Source organism: Eschrichtius robustus, chromosome 3 (assembly GCF_028021215.1).
Source record: "Eschrichtius robustus isolate mEscRob2 chromosome 3, mEscRob2.pri, whole genome shotgun sequence".
Lineage (NCBI taxonomy): Eukaryota > Metazoa > Chordata > Mammalia > Artiodactyla > Eschrichtiidae > Eschrichtius > Eschrichtius robustus.
Genome location: NC_090826.1, coordinates 144,869,578 through 144,886,989, shown reverse-complemented (window position 1 = coordinate 144,886,989; position 17,412 = coordinate 144,869,578). Strand labels below are relative to the sequence as shown.

The 17,412-nt window shown below is 36.5% G+C and overlaps 1 protein-coding gene across 6 annotated transcripts in view; it reads right to left on the bottom strand.

The window, feature by feature from the left end:
* The window catches only part of HMCN1 (hemicentin 1), a 529,724-nt gene that overhangs the window by 88,861 nt on the left and 423,451 nt on the right, over positions 1-17,412 (bottom strand). For all 6 annotated transcript variants that reach the window (XM_068541417.1, XM_068541420.1, XM_068541418.1 and 3 more), the window contains 7 exons: positions 16,738-16,859; positions 16,372-16,536; positions 14,637-14,744; positions 14,057-14,194; positions 13,808-13,942; positions 10,320-10,589; positions 1,591-1,781 (listed from right to left, as the gene is read on the bottom strand). In XM_068541417.1, the coding sequence (XP_068397518.1) occupies positions 1,591-1,781; positions 10,320-10,589; positions 13,808-13,942; positions 14,057-14,194; positions 14,637-14,744; positions 16,372-16,536; positions 16,738-16,859 (1,129 nt within the window). The remainder of the gene's footprint in view (positions 1-1,590; positions 1,782-10,319; positions 10,590-13,807; positions 13,943-14,056; positions 14,195-14,636; positions 14,745-16,371; positions 16,537-16,737; positions 16,860-17,412) is intronic.

Below are 17,412 nucleotides of genomic sequence, written 5' to 3'. Positions count from 1 at the left end.
CTTCTGACTGCGTTAAGGTCCATATTACAGACTTTTTCTTCTTTTTAAAAAGTTTAAGAATATATATGTATATATTTTTCCATTGAAGCATCAAAAAACTGATTGGGAATGCAGCATAAAGATTGTAATTACTCATTATAGATATAATCTAAATTTGATTGGTTGTATACTAATTTTTTTAAGGGCAAACAGGAATAAATCATATTCCATGGAAAGGTCTCCCCACTCTGACACCACTTAGTTATTCTTAAAATTCCCAGGTTATAACAACTTAAGTTTAAAATCAAGGATTTTATGGAAGTAAAGCTTTTGAAAATCTGGATTGTACATATTATTCACAAATAGACTTCTTATCATTTGTGTCCTTCATCTAGTTTTTATAAGCTACCTTATTGGTGATATATTTCTTAATGTATCTGAGTCACTGTCTCACTAAAAGTCTAAACTTTTCTTGTTTAATTTCTTCAGGTCTAAGAGTGATTAAGGGGCCTAATTCAACACTCTTGAACCTGGGAGTAATCCCTACCAGAGATGTTTACCAGCTTAAACAAACAAGCAAACAAATTTATCCTTATTTTATCGATTCTAAAATTCATAGTTTTAACTTTTAATATCTCTGAATTTGGGATACAACTTAAAAATTGATGATCTTCTCTAGTTTACTTGATTATATATTTTTTTCTTAGTGGCACATAAAATATTGGTGCATCTTACAATTGATGGAAACTTAGATTTGAATAAATACAATTTCTACTAGCACATGAGACAGAGATAGCCTATCACTAGAGCTATTTATCTGGTAATTCCAGGAGTCTGGCTAAAGGCTGAAATTATACTGTGAAGTGAATGTGATCAATTTTATCATTTTAATTTGTTCAAATTTAATTCTATGAAGACTTTGTAATGAATTTAGGCACTTTGAAGGGTAATGAAAAGGAATAAGATAGGCACAAAAGCTCTGAATATGATTCACATTTTAATCATGTTTAATATTTAGTACCAAGTGTTGATACTCTCAAACTACATGATAATTTTTTTAAAAGTCATGTGGTATACATAGATACAGATTCCGCTTCAAGTGGGCTCATACTGAAAAACTAAGACGCTTCCCATAGCTACAATTTTGCAAACTGGCGAAGTACCACCTAAGAATATTCAAAAACCCCAGCTTGCCCTGATCCCTAAGACTAAGAGTTATTTAAAAACCTGAAAAGAGCAAAAAGTCTGCTTTTTGTATTTGCTTAATAATACATCAGACATTCTTACATCTCTACTCTTCTAACCATCCTCATGCATTGTTACAAACATGGAATATAACAGAGGCTTAGAATTTTTCCTGATAAACACAGATTTCCACAAAAATAAAATAATTTTAGAAGGAGGCCACTTATGAGTTCTCACAATCTGCTAAATACTGTTCTCGGGGACATAAAATGAAATACGTGTAAAATTAATTTTTTGACCTGAATTTATAAGAGTACCTTCTTTCCTTTCATTATTAAAAAATACATTTCTGAGCTAAGTCACTAAATGTAAAAAGGTGAATTAATAATCTGGCTTAATGTATCTATTCGTGTCTGTTAAACTTACCACAACATTTTCCAGAATGAGCTCCCCATAGGGTTCGACAGTGTGTTTTCCTAACAAGTTAGCCAAAAGGACATTGTCTTTTTTCCAGTTAATTGCTGGTGTGGGGATTCCATCAGCCACGCATGGAAGAACGGCTTGTGAATTCTCATTGACCGTGTAATGTACTTCTGTACTTTGAATTCTAGGTGGTACTATGAAGAGTTTAAAAATGATAGGTATTCAGGATGTTGAGTTCAATAATATCTTTATTCACACTGAAAATTAACACACAATAGACTTTCTTGAGGGTAACTTGCTAGAAATACTAACAAAATTTATCAAGCCATTTACTTGTTTGTTACTATGAAAGCAATCCATATTTTTGATGCTAGCAAGAATTCTAATGCATCTGTACTTGCTGAATATCAATTTCTGAAAAAATGACATAGAACTGGTGAGAAATATTTAGATTTTATTTGACTTCCTGACTTTTCCTTACTTGAGTTTCTTTTGCTTATTGCACTGAAGTAAAATAAACAAGAGCGACTAAAACCAAAAATGCTTCTATAGTTGTAGAATTGCTAGATTTATATCACAGAGATATTGTGAGGATAGACTAATAAAAATCCCTAGTTAAAAACACTGTAAAATACTCACCCCATATTAAATATCACAAAGTGCTAAAGAAAAAAATATTTATTGCAGTATTTCACATGTGTTACAACAAATGCAAGTAAAACCGGTGAAGACATTTAATTCAGTTCTTATACTGTCACAGAGAAATTTTTACAGTGATTTCATAATTCTGTGCAAATACTGCCATTGCTTCAAATTTTTTTGAAGTGGAATTTAGGCAATATAGAAAGGTCAGTTGACTATTTCAGGGTACTAAGAAATACTTTAGTGAACTTGGAACTAAGATATTCACTTCTAAAAGAAAGGCTTAAAAAATATTAAGAAGACTTGGCTCAAAAAGTAAAAATAGAGATTGGTTCAAGATGGTGGAGTAGAAGGACATGCTCTCACTCCCTCTTGCGAGAACACCAGAATCACAACTAACTGCTAAACAATCATCGACAGGAAGACACTGGAACTCACCAGAAAAGATACCCCACATGCAAAGACAAAGGAGAAGCCGCAATGAGATGGCAGGCAGGGTGCTATCACAATAAAATCAAATGCCATAACCACTGGGTGGGTGACTCACAAACTGGAGAACAACTTTACCACAGAAGTCCACCCACTGGAGTGAAGGTTCTGAGCCCCATGTCAGGCTTCCCAACCTGGGGGTCCGGCAACGGGAGGAGGAATTCCCAGAGAATCAGACTGTGAAGGCTAGCGAGATTTGATTGCAGGACTTCGACCGGACAGGGGGAAACAGAGACTCCACTCTTGGAGGGCACACACAAAGTAGTGTGCGCATCGGGATCCAGGAGAAGGAGCAGTGACCCCATAGGAGACTGAACCAGACCTACCTGCTAGTGTTGGAGGGTCTCCTGCAGAGGTGGGGGGCAGCTGTGGCTCACCAAGGGACAAGGACACTGGCAGCAGAAGTTCTGGGAAGTACTCCTTGGTGTGAGCCCTCCCAGAGTCCGCCATTAGCCCCACCAAAGAGCCCGGTAAGGCTCCAGTGTTGGGTCATCACAGACCAAACAACCAACAGGGAGGGAACCCAGCCTCACCCATCAGCAGACAAACAGATTAAAGTTTTATTGAGCTCTACCCACCATCAGTCCCTCCCATCAGGAAACTTCCACAAGCCTCTTAGATAGCCTCATCCACCAGAGGGCAGAGAGCAGAGGCAAGAAAAATTACAATCCTGCAGCCTGTGGAACAAAAACCACATTCACAGAAAGAAAGACAAGATGAAAAGGCAGAGGGCTATGTACCAGATGAAGGAACAAGATAAAACCCCAGAAAAACAACTAAATGAAGTGGAGATAGGCAACCTTCCAGGAAAAGAATTCAGAATAATGATAGTGAAGATGATCCAGGACCTCGGAAAAACAATGGAGGCAAAGATCGCGAAGATGCAAGAAATGTTGAACAAAGACCTAGAAGAATTAAAGAACAAACAAACAGAGATGACCAATACAATAACTGAAATGAAAACTACACTAGAAGGAATCAATAGCAGAATAACTGAGGCAGAAGAACGGATAAGTGACCTGGAAGGCAGAATGGTGGAATTCACTGCTGCGGAACAGACTATAGAAAAAAGAATGAAAAGAAATGAAGACAGCCTAAGAAACCTCTGGGACAACATGAAACGCAAAACATTCGCATCATAGGGGTCCCAAAAGGAGAAGAGAGAGAGAAAGGACCTGAGAAAATATTTGAAGAGATTATAGTTGAAAACTTCCCTAACATGGGAAAGGAAATAGCCACCCAAGTCCAGGAAGTGCAGAGAGTGCCATACAGGATAAACCCAAGGAGAAACGCGCTGAGACACATAGTAATCAAATTGGCAAAAATTAAAGACAAAGAAGAATTATTGAAAGCAGCAAGGGAAAAATGACAAATAACATACAAGGGAACTCCCATAAGGTTAACAGCTGATTTCTCAGGAGAAACTCTACAAGCCAGAAGGGAGTGACAGTGATGAAAGGGAAGAACCAGAACCAAGATTACTCTACCCGGCAAGGATCTCGTTCAGATTCGATGGAGAAGTCAAAAGCTTTACAGACAAGCAAAAGCTAAGAGAATTCAGCACCACCAAACCAGCTCTACAACAAATGCTAAAGGAACTTCTCTAAGTGGGAAACACAAGAGAAGAAAAGGACCTACAAAACCAAATGGAAAACAATTAAGAAAATGGTAATAGGAACATACATATCGATAATTTCCTTAAATGTGAATGGATTAAATGCTCCAACCAAAAGACACAGGCTTGCTGAATGGATACAAAAACAAGACCCATATATATGCTGTCTACAAGAGACCCACTTCAGAACTAGGGACACATACAGACTGAAAGTGAGGGGATGGAAAAAGATATTCCATGCAACTGGAAATGAAAAGAAAGCTGGAGTAGCAATACTCATATCAGATAAAATAGACTTTAAAATAAAGACTGTTATACAAGATAAGGAGGGACACTACATAATGATCAAGGATCAATCCAAGAAGAAGATATAACAATTATAAATATATATACACCCAACATAGGAGCACCTCAATACATAAGGCAACTGCAAACAGCTCTAAAAGAGGAAATCAACAGTAACACAATAATCGTGGGGGGCTTTAACACCTCATTTACACCAATGGACAGATCATCCAAACAGAAAATTAATAAGAAAACACAAGCTTTAAATGACACAATAGACCAGATAGATTTAATTGATATTCATAGGACTTTCCATCCAAAAACAGTAGATTACACTTTCTTCTCAAGTGCACATGGAATATTCTCCAGAATAGATCACATCTTGGGTCACAAATCAAGCCTCAGTAAATTTAAGAAAATTGAAATCGTATCAAGCATCTTTTCTGACCACAATGCTATGAGATTAGAAATCACTTACAGGGAAAAAAACGTAAAACACACAAACACATGGAGGCTAAACAATACGTTACTAAATAACCAAGAGATCACTGAAGAAATCAAAGAGGAAATCAAAAAATACCTAAAGACAAATGACAATGAAAGCACGACGATCCAAAACCTATGGGATGCAGCAAAAGCAGTTTTAAGAGGGAAGTTTATAGCTATACAGCCTACCTCAAGAAACAAGAAACATCTCAAATAAATAATCTAACCTTACACCTAAAGGGACTAGAGAAAGAAGAACAAACAAAACCCAAAGTTAGCAGAAGGAAAGAAATCATCAAGATCAGAGCGGAAATAAATGAAATAGAAACAAAGAAAACAATAGCAAAGACCAATAAAACTAAAAGCTGGTTCTTTGAGAAGATAAACAAAATTGATAAACCATTAGCCAGACTCGTCAAGGAAAAGAGGGAGAGGACTCAAATCAATAACATTAGAAATGAAAAAGGAGAAGTTACAACTGACACTGCAGAAATACAAATGATCATGAGAGATTACTACAAGCAGCTCTATGCCAATAAAATGGACAACCTGGAAGAAATGGACAAATTCTTAGAAAGGTATAACCTTCCAAGACTGAACCAGGAAGAAATAGAAAATATGAACAGCTCAATCACAAGTAATGAAATTGAAACTGCGATTAAAAATCTTCCAACAAACTAAAGTCCAGGACCAGACGGCTTCATAGGTGAATTCTATCAAACATTTAGAGAAGAGCTAACACCCATCCTTCTCAAACTCTTCCAAAAAATTGCAGAGGAAGGAACACTCCCAAACTCATTCTATGAGGTCACATTCACCCTGAAACCAAAACTAGACAAAGATACTACAAAAAAAGAATATTACAGACTAATATCACTGATGAATATAGATGCAAAAATCCTCAACAAAATACTAGCAAACAGAATCCAACAACACATTAAAAGGATCATACCCCATGATCAAGTGAGATTATCCAAGAGATGCAGGGATTCTTCAATATATGCAAATCAACCAATGTGATACACCATATTAACAAATTGAAGAATAAAAACCATATGATCATCTCAATAGATGCAGAAAAAGCTTTTGATAAAATTCAACACCCATTTATGATAAAAACTCTCCAGAAAGTGGGCATAGAGGGAACCTACTTCAACATAATAAAGGCCATATACAACAAACCCAAAGCAAACATCATTCTCAATGGTGAAAAACTGAAAACATTTTATCTAAGATCAGGAACAAGACAAGGATGTCCACTCTCACCACTTTTATTCAACATAGTTTTGGATAGCCACAGCAATCAGAGAAGAAAAAGAAATAAAAGGAATACAAATTGGAAAAGAAGTAAAACTGTCACTGTTTGCAGATGACATAATACTATACATAGAGAATCCTAAAGATGCCACCAGAAATCTACTAGAGCTAATCAATGAATTTGGTAAACTTGCAGGATACGAAATTAATGCACAGAAATCTATTGCATTCCTATTCACTGATGATGACAAATCTGAAAGAGAAATTAAGGAAACACTCCCATTTACCATTGCAACAAAAAGAATAAAAGACCTAGGAATAAACCTACCTAGGGAGACAAAAGACCTGTATGCAGAAAACTATAAGACACTGATGAAAGAAATTAAAGATGATACCAACAGATGGAGACATATACCATGTTCTTGGATTGGAAGAACCAACATTGTGAAAATGAGTATACTACCCAAAGCAATCTACAGATTCAATGCAATCCCTATCAAATTACCAATGGCATTTTTTATGGAACTAGAACAAGTCATCTTAAAATTTGTATGGAGACACAAAAGATCCCGAATAGCCAAAGCTGTCTTGAGGGAAAAAAATGGAGCTTGAGGAATTAGACGCCCTGACTTCAGACTATACTACAAAGCTACAGTAATCAAGGCAGTATGGTACTGGCACAAAAACAGAAATATAGATCAATGCAACAGGACAGAAAGCCCAGAAATGATCCCACGCACCTATGGTCAACTAACCTATCCCAAAGGAGGCAAGGAGATACAATGGAGAAGAGACAGTCCCTTCAATAAGTGATGCTGGGAAAACTGGACAGCTACATGTAAAAGAATGAAATTAGAACACTCCTTAACACCATACACAAAAATAAACTCAAAATGGCTTAGAGACTTAATTGTAACACCGGACAGTATAAAACTCTTAGAGGAAAACATAGGAAGAACACTCTTTGACATAAATCACAGCAAGATCTTTTTTGATCCACCTCCTAGAGTAATGGAAATAAAAACAAAAATAAACAAATGGGACCTAATGAAACTTAAAAGCTTTTGCACAGCAACGGAACCCATAAACAAGACGAAAAGACAACCCTCAGAATGGGAAAAATATTTGTAAATGAATTTTCAGACAAAGGATTAATCTCCAAAATATATAAACAGCTTATGCAGCTCAATATTAAAAAAACAAACAACCCAATCCAAAAATGGGCAGACGACCTAAATAGACATTTCTCCGAAGACATACAGGTGGCCAAGAAGCACATGAAAAGCTGCTCAACATCACTAATTATTAGAGAAATGCAAATTAAAACTACAGTGAGGCCATGGCTTGGAGTTAAAGAGCAGAACTCCTGACTACCATTCTGTGACCGATCAAGAGAGTAACAGTTAAAAACCTCAGCAGGCCTTGTTCACGACATGCAGAAAAAAAAGTGCTGCAGTTCAGATACCTCTGGAATTTTTCCACAGTGTCACAGGTTTGTAATACTTGAAGCCCTACATTTCTAAGAATATATTTCTTGCTCAGTTGTTTCAGGCAAGCCCAAGACTTTGTAATTTTTAAAGGGCCCAAGATTTTTTTTTTTTCAATAACAGATCAGCTTCTTTTTCCTGCAGTTACAGATGTAATTTCCTTTTTGTTGTCAAACATAAGGTACCAAATATGATGCAATAAATTGTTTTGAAAAACAAACAAACAAACACACAAACAAAAACTACAATGAGGGATCACCTCACACCAGTTAGAATGGGCATCATCAGAAAATCTACAAACAACAAATGCTGGAGAGGGTGTGGAGAAAAGGGAACCCTCTTGCACTGTTGGTGGGAATGTAAATTGATACAGCCACTATGGAGAACAGTATGGAGGTTCCTTAAAGAACTAAAAATAGAATTACCGTATGACCCAGCAATCCCACTACTGGGCATATACACAGAGAAAACCATAATTCAAAAAGACACATGCACCCCAATGTTCACTGCAGCACTATTTACAATAGCCAGGTCATGGAAGCAACCTAAGTGCCCGTCGACAGATGAATGGATAAAGAAGATGTGGTATATATATACAATGGACTATTACTCAGCCATAAAAAGGAACAAAATTGGGTCATTTGTAGAGACATGGATGCATCTAGAGACTGTCATACAGAATGAAGTAAGAAAGAGAAAAACAAATATCGTATATTTACGCATATATGTGGAACCTAGAAAATGGTACTGATGAACCAGTTTGCAGAGCAGAAACTGAGACACAGAAGTAGAGCAAAAACATATGGACACCAAGGGGGGAAAGCCGCGGGGGTGTGGGGGTGGTGGTGTTATGAATCGGGAGATTGGGATTGGCATGTATACACTGATGTGTATAAAATGGATGACTAATAAGAAAAAAAAAAAAAAGTAAAAATACACTCCCCTCCCAAAACAATACATTTTGGAATTATTCAAATACATTGCTGAGAAATGGATCAATCTTAATGACATTTTTTAGAACAACTGGTTTCAGCAAAAATTATTTTTTTATGATTATATGAGTAAATATACAAAGACTATGTGAATGATTCTATGCATAAACAATAGATAATGTGGAAAAGCCAAAAATCTATTTTGCTGAATGGTATGTCATAAATATTCATTTTTCATTAATGTATGCTGTATCTTTATTATCTCCTTTATCCTGGTTTCCTTGGGGTTTATATTTCAACTTTTCTAATGGTTACAAAGTTGCAGCATTAGTACATTTACTTAAATTCATTCTTTTTCAAAATGAAAATTTTAAGGCTGTGACTTTATATTTGATTATAGTTTTGGCCACACACTATACATTTTGATATGTGGTGTCCTTATTTTTATTATTTTCTAAATAATCTGAAAATAAAACCATATTCTTTGACCTACTTGTTGACTAGAATGGTATTTTTTAATTTGGCTGGGGTTGGGATTTTGGCATTAAAAGTTCATTCCACATTTCTAGCTTTATTGTGTTGTGGGCAGGAATTGTGGCCTATACTTTTAAATTATTATTAACAATTTCTTTGGTGTTTAGTATATGGTCAATTTTCGTAAATTTTCTACAAACACTTGAAAGAAGGAATATTATTTACTTGAAACTAAAGGACTAATGTGTATTAATTAGTTCAGTTATATTAACTGAAAGCAGGTATAAAACTGTAGAAAATTCAAATACACCTGAAAGATAAAAAACAGCTTTCACAAATTTTTTAAAAAGGAAAAAGTAGAAACTCATCATTAAAACAAGAGTTACCTCTGAAAATAGTAGTTGGAAACAGTTTAATTCACTTATTGTTTCTTACCACTGATATTAATAGGTATTCTACCTTTAGTCTTAAAAGCATACAATTAAAAAAAAGTAACAAAATAACAACTAAAATATTTCAATGCTGATCTTTAGATATTTTGTTAGTTGTCTGAATGCAAAGGAAAATATGGTATTTTTTCTATTATTCAAATATACCTGTAAATATTTTGCTACATACTTTAAAATAATGAATCAAATAGATCTCCAATTCTCATTAGATTCACATTACATTTATAATGTAGGTCACATGGTGATTAGTTTTGAGCCAAGATGACTTGCAACTTGAAAAGTAAAGCAGAAGAGTAACAAAACAAATGGACTCCTCATAAGCCAAATTAAAGATCCCAATAATCACAATATGAGGGGATTGGCAACACATTAATTATCCTGGCTTTATTAATAAAATCTCTCTTTCTCACACACATATGTGCACACACAAATAAACATAGCCTACCAAAAACATATTTGAAGGGCAAGTGTACCTACATACCACATGCACACACACACTCCACTCTGGATTACTGTTTTACATTGTTTGGATTTTCATCGTATTTTTTTTCCTGGTGGTTTTTTTCTTTGCCATGGTAATGTAGCACACTGAAATGATTTATGCTAAACAACCTACCATGGACAGTGAGCTTGGTGCTCGTGCTGCTTGATCCGGCCACGTTAGCTGCTGTGCACGTGTACTGGCCAGCGTCACCAGGCTGAGCAAATGCTATTTGCAGAGCTCCAGAGCTGAGGATGCGCTGGCGGATTGATTCCATAATTACGTGCCCATCTTTATGCCACGTAATGTCAGGTGGTGGGAGGCCATCTGCCTCACAGGGTAGCATGATGGGCTTATCCACAGCAATGATATATTCCTTAGGATGGGGGCTAATGACTGGAGGAACTAAAAGATACAAGGTTTGCACGTTATCTTAAAAGCAGGAATGTACCATTTACACACTACAGTATCACTCTAGCAAAGTGACGTCACATTGACAAGAAACAAAGCCCTGACTTTACCATATCATCACCAAAGGATTGCTATAGCTTGTTTGCGTTGGAAAAGAAAATTCATTGAACCCATTGTAGAAAATTATTCTCTATCTAGTTAACAAATATAAATGATAATCGATTTTAAATAAGGATATAAACATGTACTCGTGAGGGATTTCATGTCTAGAAAACCTAGACTGTGTTGACAGAGGTATTTTCTTGAACATACATGTATTGTGATTCATCAGCTACTTAAAACTTCCAAAATAGATCTTTTCAAGGTTTGGAAATTGTTCACCTGCTCAAAGATCTTTTTATTCATGCATTTCCTACAGTGCTTATGATCTCATATACAGTTGCCATATTTAACAAGGTATTTTGTTAATGAATAAAGGAATAAAGAAGTAGAATATGGAAAAGAATTACAATTAACCCTTGAACAACGCAGGGGTTAGGGATGACGACCCTGTGTGCTACCGAAAATCTGAATATAACTTATAGTTGGCCCTCTGTATCCTTGTCTCCTCTGTATCTGTGGTTTTGCACCTTCAGATTCAACCAACCTTGGATTGTACAGTAATGTAGTATTTACTACTGAAAAAAAATCCACGTATAAGTGGACCTGCACGGTTCAAACCGTGTTGGTCAAGGGTTGACGGTATATAGATAGAACTCTTTCCACTTCTTCAGAAAATGGTGGAAGGACTTATGATTAGGATTTCCCTTCCTAGTGTTTACAATAGATTACACTAAGGATATTCTACTGAGCTTTTCTTACCCTTTCCTGCCTTGGGGCCATTGCACAGGCTGCCCTCTCTTCCTTGGACACTCTGCTACTTTTACATGGCTCATCCTAGCTCATCATTCAGGTCTCGGCTCCAGTGGTACCCGCCTCAGCTCCAATAGTATTCCCCCCACCCCAAGTAGTTGTTAAAGCTTACTTTAACCACTAGTGTAAAGTGGTCCCCACGTTTTCCCATTTTGGAATATTGAAATGCTGTCAGTTGTTCAAAGTGTTTCCTTTTCTTTTTTGAAAAAAAGTGTTTCTTTTTTTCATATCAGTAGTTTTAATCAATTAGTGAAGGAAAAAACCCTCACTACTTCTTTTCTATGACCTCAGTGTTGCCAAAACCAATGAATATTTCTTGGTCATCATCCTAACTGACCTCTCGCTTGCATTCAAAAAGCTGTCTACTCTCTTCTTGAAACACTGACCTCTCCTAGCCTCCATCTAGTTTTCCTCTGTCATCTCTTCCCTCTCCTTTGTATTCTTTTCCAGTGTTCTCTCTTTTCTCAGACCTCTTAACAATGCAGAGTCCTGGGGCTTTGTCCTTAAGCTCTTTTCGGTCCAAATTCTCATCCAGTCTTGTAGACTGAAATACCCTGATTACTTCCAAATTTATATCTTAGACTATACTTCTCCCTTGAGTTCTGAATTCATAAATATTCAACGCTTTTTGGCATCTCTGCTAGATTGCTAATAGTTTCCCACATCTAACATGATTAAACAGAAATCACGCTTTCCTTCCTCCCAAACCAGTTCCTCCCCTTGCATCCCTCACAGCACTATCTCCGTCACTAGCTCAGGCCCAAAGCCCAGGAAACAGCGTTAACTCTTCTCTTTTCCTAACCTCCCAATCTGATTAATCAGCAATCCTGGCAATTACATCTCCAAAGAGTTCTTGAATCCACCACTTCTTTTTCATTTTCCCCTGCAACTCACACACCCACTCGCACTCCCAGCCAGACTGTGTCACATGATGCCTAGAGCACTTTACTAGTTCTTCCAGCTCTAGCCTTTTTCTAGAAATCTAGTCCGATTTCTCGAAATCATTATCTACATACCAGCAAAAGAGGTCCTCCTAAAACCAAACAACAGTCTTGGTTAAATCATTAAAAGGCTTTGCACACATTGCACACAGAAGGAAATCTTACCCCTCCTCTGGTCCTTCGGGCACGCCGTGCACTGGTCCCACTTTCTCTTCTGACCTCCTTCACATTTTGCCAGGCTTCCCAGGTTCTTTACTGTCAGCCACACTGGCACGCTTCTTTTCTTACCCTTTCCTGCCTTGGGGCCATTGCACATGCTGCCCGCTCTTCCTTGGACACTCTGCTACTTTTACATGGCTCATCCTAGCTCATCATTCAGGTCTCAGCTCCAATGGTAACCCTCCTCAGCTCCAATGGTACCCCCGTCAGTAGGTTAAAGCCTACTTTAACCACTAGTGTAAAGTGGTCCCCACATTTTCCCATTATTCTCCAACTCAGCCTTTTGTTTTCCCTCTGCATAGCATATGTCAGAATTTATCATAATTTCATTTATTTGGTAGTTTCATTTTTTTTTCCTTCTCCACACTATAAGGAAAGGATCATATCTATAATGGTCAATGTATTTCTACTTATTATCCCAATAAACACTTGTTAAAGAAGTGTTGAAAAATACAAATAAATTAGATTTACTATCTGCAGGTAAGTGAGCTTTACTACAGTTATTAATTCACCATAAGAAAATCACACTACAAGGAAATTCAAATCAGCAATGCAAACTGAGCAGCTCGGAACCCATCTCTAGGTCATGTCTTGATTCACAAAAACAATGCATGTAAGATATGAACATTACATCAAGAAAATATAAGTTAAATGTGAAAAACACCCCACTGTCTTCAGAATATTTTTTTCCATCAAGCTGGTTTAATTGCAATTGTGATTTATTTTTTTGTTTCATGACTCTTATTGGTGATTCTTTAAAATTTAAAACATTTATGATTTGTTTTTTAAGTGGATATTACAATCCAGTATTTTGTAAAGTACTATACAAAGTAGTATTACAGAGAGAATAGTTTTAAAAATCACCTTAAATATGTGCTACAACGAAAGTACCAAATAGAGGTTCACAGAAATTCAAAATATCATGAGATGCTTCAGTTTTCTTATACAAATAATGCCCCAAAACACCCAAGCACTAAATTTTTTCCTTCATAAGTTTAATAGAAAAATACATAGGATAACATAAACTAAGAATGTTAATTAAGAACGATGGCGGCATCATTACTTTAGATATATGAATTCTGATACACACTATTATAAGCATCTTTGCAGTGAAGACATAGGGATTTATTATTTAGGTACCTTGGACATTTAACTTGATTTTGCCCAAGGCTGTGCCAGCTGGATTCTGAGCCACACACATGTAAGTACCAGCATCCTCTCTGACAGCTCTGGAGATCTGCAAGCCACCACGAGGAAGAATTGCATGGCTTCTACCTACATCATAGTTACAAAAGCGGAGTGAGAAGAATTTTTATTTTCATTAAAAAATCATATCGACTTCTGAATTATAAAACTGAGTTGCCATTATTTTCTTGATTGAAACGGTACCTGAAGTGATGACATTGATACCTTCCTTTTGCCAAGTGATGAAAGGACTGGGAGTCCCTGTTGCTTCACATGGTAATAAAATGGGATTGTTTAGAATGACGGCTAGTTCACTTGGCTGAGGCTGAATGATTGGAGGCTCTATAAGAACCAATCAACAGAAATAAGCAAAGGCTCTAGTTAGTAGCATAAACGTCTACAGTAGCCATGAGGTTAAACATGCCTGAATTCAAAATTCCAAAATATTAGTGATTTCATTGTCCCAGGGAAAAGCAAATAGCGGCCATATCACATTTTTTGAGTCTTGTTATACTATAGCCAGTTTCCATTAGAAGAGCTCCATAGAAAAGACTAAATTCAGAAACAGATCATAAAAATTCAAGAAGACAAATAATTTAGGGGTTGTTTTGTGTGGTTTGTCATCTGTATGTTTTCTTTAATCTATTGAAGAACACCTATCAGGCTTTCCTATCCCCAAAATATTACTGTGGTTTATGACTCTGGACGGTACCACCTGTCAAGAATAAACATGACTTAAAAAAGTACAACAGCAAAATTTTAATGAATAAATAACCTTTCATACCTTGGACATAAAGGCTCACATGTCGATGTGCAGAACCAGCTGCATTCCTGGCAACACAAGTATATCTTCCAGCATGGCTTAATTGAGTGGCAAATATTTCAATTGCTCCTAAAAAGGAAAAGTTTTTCATGCACAGTGCATCCCTGTTTTTCTGGTTTGATAAACCACATCTCTTTGATTTTGTGTGAGTCTGTCCCCCTAGCACAGTAGTGTGTGGCTTGTACCCATACTACTTGTACTCCCTGTGCTTACCTACCACAGTATTTTTTTTAAAAATCACTATTAACAGCTGTATTTAGGCAAAACTTACAGACCATCAAATTCACTGATTTAAATGTACAATAAAATGATTTTTAGTATATTTACAGAGTTGTGCAATTATCACAACTTAATTTTAGAAAATTTCCATTATGCCAAAAGAAATCTCACCCTACTTATAGTCCCGCCTCACTCTCAACCCCAGGTGTAAGCAATCAGTAATCTAATTTCTCTCTATATTGGCCTTTTCTGGAAATTTCATATAGATGGGATCATACAGAAGGCTTTTGTGTCTGACTTCTACTGTGAGCATAGTTTTTGAGTTTCATCTGTTGTAGCAGGTGTCAATATTTTTGTTCCATTTTATTGCTAAATAGAATTCCATCCTGTGAATTATCCACATTTTGTTTATCCATTCACCAGTTGATGGACATTTACATTGTTTCTATGTTTTTGGCTATTGTGAATGATGCTGTATGAACATTTGCATATAAGTCTTTGGGTGGACATATGCTTTCATTTCTCTGGGTAGAGACCTAGGAATGGAGTTGCTGGGTCATATGGTAACTGTTTAACATTTTGAGAAAAGTTCGAAACTGTTTTCTTAGCACAGTACTTTGCGCTGAAGAGTAGTTAATTTATATTTTATGATTTTACTTGCTACCCATTTATGCAGATTTCTGAGATAGCCAAAATACTATGCTTTGAAAGCCAAGTTCCATCCTGAGAACAAATCTTTCATTATTTCCCTTCTACTAAAGAAATAAACAAATTCTCTTAGAATAATATGCCCACACTCACAAAGCCTCAGGATGTTAGTTGCTACTTTAGTGTATCTCCAGTGTACCTCCCCAATGCAGGATGAATTTCCAGAAACACAAATGTGAATCACTTATACTTTCATTTAGGTGAATTTTTTTCTCTTTAATATTATAAAATTTTCAATACTTAAATTCTATAAATGATGGTTACTACCACCCTCAAAAATTATCCATATCATACCACTTAACACCCAGTCCCACTTGCTAAATTATTGAAACCTTAAAAGCAAGAACCCTGTCTTAGTTTTATATCCTCAGAAACTCAGTGGAGTATCTAGCCTATTTTAGGTACTAAATGTTTGTTGAATGAATGGACATTCTACTTGGCCAATGAAAGAAGTGTGGTTCACTCAAAGGCAACCAGTAAATTTGTTAAACCTTAGGTTTAGTAAATATGCACATAAAATCCCAGTGGTCATGCTTAATATATTCGTATCAGTCCTAGATATTATTTGTTATTTTGTTTTTAGACTTTTTTTCTACCCCTTTCCCAAGTTCCCCCTCCCCACTCTTAAGTGCATTTTTTCCCAGATGCCTAAGCCCAGGAATGCGGATGTACTTTATTCTTTTATTTTGGTGCAACAGAAGCCCAAGTAAGGCCATCCAGTAAAAACGAATCCAATCAATAGCTGTGTAATCACTGAGCTGGGTCTTACCTGAGGACAGAATTCTATAGCCCTCTCCTCTGGGAAGCAGTCTTATACCATTTTTCGCCCAGTGAATTGAGGGAAATGGAACTCCTGAAGCCGTGCAGGTGATCACGGTGGGGGCGTGTGTGGTTACTAGGAAGTCAGTAGGCTCATCAGCTATGGAAGGCGGAACTAAAACGAAAACAACAAAAAGAAAGAAAACTACATGTTCCCAACGCTTACAGATTTCCAAAGCCTCCTCATATATCTTTCTCTTTCTACACTGAAAGTGAATGCTTGGTGAGTGGAAAAGGAAGCTCTCTTGTGAAGTAGAGGAATGATGGAATGATATCATTGTAATAACTTTCAGTCCACATAGTAAGCCAGTTCTACCTTGGACAGTGAGATCCACAGTTCTCTTATCCTCTCCGGCATCACTTGTCACAGTGCACTCATAGGTTGCAGTGTCATCCACAGAGGGGGAAATAATTACTAGTGAACCTGAAGAAAGGAGCCTAGAAGAGATATTTCAAAGTAATGAGGTGCTTTATATCAATTTTCATAAATGTTTCTAGTTGGTTCAACATGGTACTATCTTGTGAACTGAGGGAAATGGAACTCTTTCCTCATGTTAAAATGAACATCATTTTATGCATCAGACTTTAAGTTTATATGGCAGTGGGTTAATAGGACCTCAACCTTGACATCTGCAGGAAGCAGTGGTGTGGAATGATTGTGTGAAGAGGGAATCTTGAATTTTCTGAATGCTTATAACATAATCAACCATGTTCTCCCAGGTGAAATACACTGAAATGAGCACACTGATGATAGCCATTGTTTGTTGACCATCGAACACATTCCCGGCACCATCTCAAATGCGTCACATTAATCATCTCTAAATTTCACAATAACTTTGCAGATTGGTATTTGATTATTTCTACTGACAGATGGGTAACTACAAGTCTGTCTGTCTTGCACCTTTCCCTACTTCACACGTCTCCTTACATGTGGTGGATACATTGGAGATGCATAGTACATAAATCAAAGAGTCTTTTCCTTAACTTTGAA